The sequence below is a fragment of the Populus euphratica genome, unplaced genomic scaffold (genome assembly GCF_000495115.2).
Source record: "Populus euphratica unplaced genomic scaffold, PopEup_1.0 scaffold187.1, whole genome shotgun sequence".
Taxonomy (NCBI): Eukaryota; Viridiplantae; Streptophyta; class Magnoliopsida; order Malpighiales; family Salicaceae; genus Populus; species Populus euphratica.
The window spans coordinates 364,389-373,582 of NW_011500070.1; the positions used below are offsets into that span (position 1 = coordinate 364,389).

The 9,194-nt window shown below is 38.1% G+C and overlaps 1 protein-coding gene across 10 annotated transcripts; it reads right to left on the bottom strand.

The window, feature by feature from the left end:
- Positions 1-3,751: 3,751 nt before the first annotated feature.
- On the bottom strand, positions 3,752-8,416 carry LOC105108437 (protein FAR-RED ELONGATED HYPOCOTYL 3-like). Of its 10 annotated transcripts, none has more exons than XM_011002755.1 (9): positions 8,183-8,416; positions 5,259-7,466; positions 5,119-5,175; positions 4,784-4,852; positions 4,623-4,691; positions 4,446-4,514; positions 4,308-4,367; positions 4,147-4,220; positions 3,752-4,032 (listed from the first exon to the last, which is right to left on the bottom strand). In XM_011002755.1, exons 2-8 carry the CDS (start codon positions 7,419-7,421, stop codon positions 4,164-4,166), a joined length of 2,544 nt encoding a protein of 847 aa, XP_011001057.1. In that variant the 5' UTR covers positions 7,422-7,466; positions 8,183-8,416; the 3' UTR covers positions 3,752-4,032; positions 4,147-4,163. The 10 variants fall into 10 exon arrangements, with proteins under 10 accessions (XP_011001057.1, XP_011001056.1, XP_011001053.1 ...); XM_011002754.1 differs by having other exon boundaries at positions 3,752-4,066; XM_011002751.1 differs by having other exon boundaries at positions 4,147-4,223.
- Positions 8,417-9,194: the final 778 nt, after the last annotated feature.

A 9,194-nucleotide genomic window follows, 5' to 3' on the forward strand; every position in this document is an offset into this window, starting at 1 on the left:
TATTAAAATAATAATTTTTTTATTTTTAAAAAATTACTTTTAAATAAATTAATAAATAAGATGTCTTGGATTATTGTGCATTTATTACAATTTGTTCGTAGCTTTATAGGGCTATCCATCTGATCACTGCCTGACAGGAATTTTTGCTTGGAAGAAACCAGAAAACAAAAGGCAACATTCGAAGCGAAAGAAAAAATGATCACAGCAATGTTGAGAGAGAGTCATAATCTACAAAGACACATGCTTTACAAGGACCAATCTTCCATTTACATGAGAAGAGCTCAATCTGATTCAAATAAACTACGCATCCTGAGAATCTTGCTGCTCCTACATGACGTTAGGGATTTTCCACATTGCTCTCAGCACTTTCCTGATAAGAACATACACATCCAACAGTACCAGGAAAGAGTTGATAACGGCAGATCTACAACATCTGCCATGGACATGAAAAAGAACATTCCTCGTACACTCCAGCAACGAGGACAAGGCATCTGTCATCTCACCATCTGAAAAAAGGGAATCTTCTCTTTGAGCAGGATCTTCACGTCTCCAATTAGCTTAGGCAGATGGAGTGCCATGGCTATTGGCCTGGCATATATTAAGATCTGATTCCAGATAAACAGCTCTTGGACAAGAAATCCAGGGTCTTCTGCCTTCATTTTGGTGATTAACTTCTGGACTGTCAAAGAAACGACGCTCATAAAAAGAGTGCTAACCGTTTCCTGGAGTAAGCTTTTTCCAATAAATGTCATATACCTCCAGGGAAGATGACAGCCATCTCAGAAGGAAAACCATCATTCCAGCTGCTAATATGAAAGACCCTTCTTCCTTATGTGTCTGTTCAAGCCCTGCCATGCATAAGCTTAGATCTCAAATTAGAGTTATCCTGCAACTATAAGGCACAGCACAGCAAATATTGATGCCATATCCTCCAAAACTCACCTGCATGCTATAACTGAAACTAGTAGGAGGCCGAAAATCAAATTGCCCCTTGATGGAATGAATATAATCAGGCAACTGCTTCATCTGAAACCAAACTTCTCTGGAAATTTATTTTGTTATAAAATACTGTACCAGCCCATGCATGCTTTGCTGAGTCCCAAAAAACCCATCACGACTGGGTGCTATTGAATTCAGCTGTCTTTCTAATACATTCCAAATAGAAAAGCAATGGCGGGTATTTGGGAAAACTTCTTCAATGGCTGCCTTCAAGGTTTTGTCTACATCAGTGACTATAACTTTAGGTGCTTGCCCACCCATTGCTCTCAGCCATGTTTTCATTAACCAAACAAGTGTTGATCTAGATTCTTCTGCAATAAATGCACAACCAAGTAAGATTGGCTGACAGTGATGATTCACCCCAACAAAAGGCGCAAATGGAAACTTCTCGTGATATTTGACATAGAAGGTCTCAAAACAAACAGCATCCCTAAAGCTAATTTCTCAGGCGCTGCTCTTCATTCGGATCTATTGCATAGAAGTTTGCATTCTCCTTCTTGATGCATTTAAAATAATCAAGCACAGCTTGAGCATCCCACTCGTCCAGAGCCAAATACCGGCCTTTTCCGAACTGCGTATTCATCTCACTCTTTACAAACCCAGCACTTTGATACCCACCAGACTGCCAGGCATGTCAACATACATCTTTCTTGTTCGTTCACTGCCAGCATGCAATATATCAAAATTGTTTTTTTCCTGCTAATTCTACATCCCTATGAATTCGAAAATCATATGCTAGAGCCGGTAAGAGCTCATGATTATGCTCCTTGACAAATTCATGGATCATCCATTTGCCATTGGGGCCCTTACTCTTCACATGCATGCTGGCCTTGCAATCTTCTTCTTAACATTTGATCGCCGACTATTACCACTATCAGACTCTGGTGTAACTCCGTATCTAGAACAGGCAAATCTACCATCAGTAAACTCCTATGATTTCTGTGACCACCAACTGTTCTTTATCGAAGTGGCGAACCCCGTAGATTTTGCATATTCCTGATAAAATGAATATGATTCTTCATGTGATTGAAACTCAATGCCATCACATGGCTCAAAGTCTACATCCCCTTCAAACATATCAACAGCCCCTTTTGGAGAATTAACAGCAGCAGCATCTCTAATGCGCGTCTCATTCGCCACACCACCAATATTTCCCACCTACTACATCATCAGCAGGGGCATTATCTTGAAGATCGATCATATTATGAATATTCCTCTCCATCATCGTTATAACACATTCCCGTGAGGACAAAAAATCCACTCTTCACAGCATATTCTTTACAGTGGCACCTGAACATATGAAAAAGCGTGCAGCATAACATTGCATGAATTAATTAAATTCAAACAACAGCAGATGTTACCAAAAATAATAAAGCTACCCTTTTTCAGTTGAAATTCAATAAAATTCAGTACAGAAATCATTGCCAATTATTACATTCTTGATTATTCTCCATTCTCTGATCAGATGCTGAGAAAACTTTCAACCTTGATCTTCCATTCAAGGCATTAATTAATCTTACCAAAAAATAACAAAAAAACTACCATTTCATTCTCTACCAAATCAAATTCAATAAAAATCACAACCCATTAAAGCATTCTTATTCCCTTTCTACCTCCTACTTGGATCCTAAGAAAGTTTTCAAACTTGATATCTCATTCAGAACATTAACTAATGTTATTAAAAATAATAAAACCACCATTTTCCCATTCCGTAGTGAGTCAATTAAAAAAAAAAAAAAAACCTTGCCCATTAAAGCATTCTTATTCCTTTTCTACGAAATAATGTTACTAAAAATAATGTTACACCGAGTGATTTGGTCTAGCGGTAGAAGGAATTTGTTTCCTTCCACTACATATGGATTCGAGCCCTGGTGTACACGCTTATCACTTCTATGGTACCTTACATGTCTACTGGATTTGCAGGTATTCAGTAAACCGTGGGGATTAATCGTGGTGTGCACAAGCTGACCCAAACACTCCACGTAAATAAAAATAAAATAATAATAATAATAATAAAACCACCATTTTCCCATTCTCTACTGACTCAGATTCGATAAAAACCACACCCTATCAAACCTTTTCACTTCCTTTCCAATCCCTTCTCGTGGTTACTAAGAGGATTACTGTAAACACAAAATTCCACTTTCCCACACTTTCTCAGCAACCAAACAGACAATAAATACAATTGTCCACCAAAACTAAAGCAGAGAGAGGTTTTAGAGAAAGGAACATTGAGAGAGAGACAGAAAGATCCAGAAAATAAGAGGGAATCGTAGTGGCGCGTGAGAGAAAAGACCCGTCTGTGAAAAAATTAAAATGAGGGTTTTTCTTCTTCTCCACACTCGCTAGTAGGAAAAAATTGTCAAAAATCCACTCGCATTTTTCCACTCGCTTCCATCTGTTTCTTCTCGGCGCGTTACGGTTGTTTTTTGGTATGCAGATTCATTTCCATCGTTTGGGATTTTAATCGCTTCGTTCGTTAGTGCCACACGGCTGGCGCGTGCACTACAAGAAGTACTTTTGATTTGATTTTTTTATTACTATTACTATTGTTTTTGTTTGATTATGAATGATTGATTATTGAGTGATGAGCCCGACTTGTATCATGACCCGGGTTTTAACAGATTGACCGAGTTTTGAATTTGTTTGAGAAATAAATCCACGGTAATTTGTTTTTTTCCCAGAAACATATCTAGCTGTGTAAAACACGAAGTATATTCTAACAAAAGGCAAGAGTAAATAGTCATCAATCAACTGGGAAATGAGAACTGATGTTAGCTGATAAAGTATTCAGGTTGAAGAGGAATTACTACTATAATAGTACAACAAAGCTTTACAAGGGAGATTTTACCCCTATTAGAAGTTGTTCAACTGGTCTGCTATGGTGATATGCAGTGAATAAAAAAGCATCCTACTCTCTTATTTTACAAATACTACAGAGTGAGTTCCCTATATTAATCCCGCCATCTGTGATGCGTGATACATTTCATTGCTTACAGAAATCTCAGCTTCAGTGGAGATGAATCTTTCCTGCTGCATAACAAAATAGATATTCATTCTTCCTCGCCTACCAAGAAATGAAGCTGTTGTTGATACTTCAATTGCCACATGATTCAAGAAACTGTTTCAAAATGTGAACTGCCTTACAGTGAGAAAATTGTTCCTCATGCATGCCTGGATCCATCATCATGTAGCTGCGCTGTTCTTACATTGGGGTCGTCCTGCTATGAGAAAGTAAACCAGTTTTAGGAATATTTTGCAAGTGAAAATAGCATACTCGGAATGAATATCAAGACTAGAAAACTGACCCTGATGCTATAAGCGAATCCAGTTGGTGTGCGAAAGAAATCCATCTGTCCCTGCAAGTTCTAGAAACAGCACAAAAATCTCACCATTTGCAGGCTGTAGGAGAATGAAATTACTGGCTGCAGGATAAGATACAATACCAGCCCATGCATGCTTTGCTGAGTGCCGTAATAACCATCATGGCTTGGCGCTATTGAGTTTAACTGTCCCTAAAATTATGAAATCCATATTTCAATAGTCAAATCATATCTGATGCTTAATTACTGGACAGGACCGATAACACATTAAGCATTCACACAACATTTAATACGGCATACCAGGCCCTGGATGGTCTGCTGATTGCTGTAGTAATTATCACGTGTTGGAGCCATCAAGTTTAGTTGCACCTACAAAAACGTATAGCCCAAAATGAGATGGGTAAGAAATTCATTTCACTACATTGTCATGAGCGTATAACCACATTCACAAGCAAACTTACCATTCCTGGCACTCCCTGTTGTGTTCCATAATAGCCTTCTAGGGCTACTGCTCTTGAACTTAATTTGTCCTAGAAAATCAAATCAAGTTGCAGATACTCAGTAGCAGTTAGATCAAATTGACTAGCGCATTCACTTGCATACTAAATGAGGAACAACATGACCAACCCAGATTCATGTACGGCCAACCTAAAATGAAGGTCATTGATTTTATTTTATTTTTCTATTTTTTGCAAACATATAACATCTTCAATTGTAGTAAATTCAATGTGCCAAGTCAATACAAATATTTCGTTCTTTTTTTTCTGGTTGTTTGACAAAGTGTAGGAAGACAAACCATTTGTTGCAAGCTATCCTGTGGCCCATCAGGCGTGATCTCCTGCTCAGAATTCACCTGCAGTTATGGAGGAGGTCATTTTTTATGTATACTATTACAACATAAGAAATCAGCATTCATATTCATTATTGACCACCAACCTTTCTTTTCTTGGTTTGATTCTTTTTCTTATTTGTCTTAGTCATACTCCTATTTTGGCTATCATCTTCAATACAGAGCAGATCATGAGTGGTAGATGTACCAGCTTCCACCAGACTCTTGTTAGAATTATTCATGCTGATGCAGTTTCCAAAAACTTCTCCTAGAGCACGAAAGGCAATATTGTAACTCTCTTGAGATAACGAAGCCTCTTCACTCAATTTCAGAGCTCGCTGGCACAAGTCATTGTACCTTTGCACCCTAGATTGAACCTTTTCAGATTCTTCCCCTAAAAGATGTTTGCTCTTTGCTTCTTTTGTCCACCTTTTCAAAATATATTGTGATGGGATGGCAGATTGTTGACACATTTGAAGAACAACCAGAGCATGCCTACAAAGAAAACCCTTATATTCATATAGTCGGCATATACATGAGACCTCCAACCTCATTTGATTCCACAAAACAGTGAAATCTTGATGCTTCTCCAAATCCTGAACTCTAAAACTAACGCTGATCTCATCTTGGCTTTCCATTTTGGGATGGCAGGCGACTACACCTAAGACCTCAACTTGGAATTTCTTGAATACTGCATGTGTGTACACCCCTGAAACACTCTTTTCCAAAGGCGAGGGAGATTTCAATGAAGGTTGCTTGTTCCATGTATCAGAATCTGCTTTGGCTTCCTCCTCATATCTATCTTGTAGAATTGGTTCATACTGTCTCACAAATTCCTGCACAGTTGTCTTCTTATGCACATGCTTATCAAAGTGGGAGTTTGTGCTCTCAGATCGCAGAACTGTAGACATCCCAGCCAAAAAGGCACCTCTCATGTAGATTGGCACCCATTGCTCACGATCTTCATACAGTGATTGCATCCATTCATTCTCTCTGAGTTCAAATCTGTCAAGAATTTTCCACCACCTTTTCCCAAACTCATTCTCTGTCCATGATCTGAAGATGCATTTATCAAATTTGGCCATGAAGTTTTCGTTTTGTTTTATCACGCTTCCCAGATTTTCAGAGACCTTCCCCAGAATGTTCCACAAGAAAAAGCAATGTTGAGCACTTGGAAAGACCTCTGAAATTACTAGCTTCATGGCTTTATCTTGGTCAGTGATTATAACCTTTGGGGTCTGTCCACCCATTGCTCTGAGCCAAGTCTGCATTAACCAAGAATAAGTAGCTGCACTTTCATCTGATATCAGGGCACATCCAAGCAACATGAACTGATAATGTTGGTTCACTCCAACAAAAAGAGCAAGAGGCATCTTATACTTGTTTCTGACATATGTGGTGTCAAAAGATACAACGTCAGAGAAGTTACCGTAGTCATGCCTGCTTTTGGCATCAGTCCAAAACAAGTTCTTCAAACATTGATCTTCACCCAAATCTACGGCATAAAAAAAGTTGGAATTCATATTTTGCATCTTGGTGAAAAAATCAAGCAAAATTTTGGTATCCCCAGCTTCAAGTCCCAAGTTCCGGCCCTTGTCAAATGAATTTTTAGGGTCATTCTTGAGACCAGCAACATTTTTATATTCCGCAAACTGTTGAGCCATTGCGGCATACATCCTTCTAGTTTGTTCACTAACGGCTTGGGCAGGTAAAAGACCATGATTGTGCTCCTTCACAAAACTATGGATGACCCATTTTCCATCTGGCCTTCTCTTCACATGCATGCTTGCCTTGCAGTCTGTCTTTGAACACGATCGTCGGCTAGTTCCATTTTCTGGGTCTTGCTTGGTTTGTCTGGAACGTGGCCGGTTAAAGGACTTGTCATACTCTCGCTTCGTCCCATACCTAGAACAAGCAAATTTCGCATCAATGAACTCCCTCGATGTTTTTGAACGGCGGCTGTTCTGTATCGCAGTATTAAATCCCATAGATCGAGCATATTCTTGATAAAACGAATATGCTGCCCCATGTGATTCAAATTCCATACCAGAAAGTGGCTCAAGATTTGTGTCCTCTTTGAATGTCGTTGGAGTGGGAGAATTCACATCTCCACCTTCTATAGAAAGTATTTCCTCTGCGACATCAACAACATTTCCAGTCTCTGCATCTCCATTATGCAGCTTGACTTCACTCAACATATTATCGACACCATTTGGTTCTTCACCTTCCTTATCATGATCACCAGAAGGTAACCTAAGATCAATGTCCATGATGAGACTTGACAACAGTTCTTACAACCACTGCTGTCAAGGCACCTGAAGAATTGACAAAAATTAACATTCAAAACACTATAAAATGGACATATGCATGCATAAACAGCAACAAGATGGTTTTTCGCCTGTGCCAGTACAATACCGTTTGCTTTGTATCTTTCTAATTGCCACACGATAGCTAATAAAACTTTCTTGACACAATTTTATACAATTTTAATCCAGGCCAATGGTAAAACTATAGAGGATGCTATCAAGAAGATGCAGCTTCTAGTCTTAAAAACACTTGCTCCATATGCAAAGCCTCTCCAAAACCACTTCCCCGATATCTCACCTTAACATGACCATAATTCAGCAACAGCTCTTTTATTCTTCTCATCTTAGCAGATACCGAAGAAAAATAACCGTGTTCTAACCAAAATAATTTAAGCACTAAATTCAAGAAATTATAGCTCAAGAAATCCTCCCAAAATCATTAAAGACAAAACAAATTCTAACCTTGACCCAACAATCCAATTTACCTTCCCTTTCCCTTACCTCAATTTCAGACAAAACTAAGTACTTCGAACACCCCACCACACCACAACGTTAAAACCCACCAACGTTAAGCTTTACCAAATTTAAAGAAACCCCCTCATCCAAAACACAAAATTTTTCAAAAAAAAATAACTCAAAAGCCAGAACCCACCCCTGGAAATGAGTAAAAATTGTTTAAAAAAAAGGGGGGGGGGGGGGGCAAGAAGCTTTATGATTAAGATTACCTATAGAGCTTCTTCTCTCTTTCTGTGCGTGTTGGGTTCGATCTGTGAAGTTGCAAGGTGAAAGCTCACGCGAGGGAGGTGAGCGAGTGGGAGATTGAAAGAAAATTTTCCTCAATTTTGATTCTCTTTGGTTTTAGGGTTTCTGGTTTTTTTTCACTCTCGCTTTGTTTGCTATGTTTCTCAATCGCGAGTGAGATACAGAGATCGCGCGTGTGCAGGCACTCTTGTGGAGGTGGTTTTGGTCCTTTAATTAAAGGTAAACTGTATTTGTAGTAATTTCAATCCAAAATCCTTTCGAACCCAAAATAACTAAAAACTCTTGAGTTAGATCAATACAATCTGTGAGTAATTCTTAATTTAACCACTATATTAACTTTAATTTTAAAAAACCCAAGTCTATTAATAGTATAAATAAAAAATTATTGATTTAAATATTTTATTTTTTCTTCTATTTTGAGCCTAAAATTAGAAGTTTTCAATGTACGAGGACCAGTTGAAATATTTTTAAATTTTCAGGAGTTAAAATATAAGTTATCCTTTAGTGACCTTCGACTGCTACCCATGGCGGTGCGAGGGTTTGGTGCTTTCCGTGTCTGCCGTCGTCCATGATCTTGCGGTGATGAGAGGATGGTGTCCCGGTTAAGGATGAATAAAACCAGCGGTGAAAATTTAGTTCCTCGAATACACACACACACACACACCCACACACACACACACACACACACATATATATATAATTTAATGAAACTTGGCGGACGGGTTATACGCTGGATAAGGTAATCTAAATCAATTAAAAGATATTATTATTTTTTAAGTTAAAAATAAATTATTGTAAAAAACAAAATTTAACTTGAATTTTAACAGATAGATTATAATTCAGTTAAAATTTTTGATGAATTGCAGTAATAAAACTCTTAAACAATTTTTAAAAAAAAAACTTGATTTCTGATTTTCTTACACTAACATGATATTAATATTGAATCATGGCGTTGAAAAAGAAAAACATATTTTT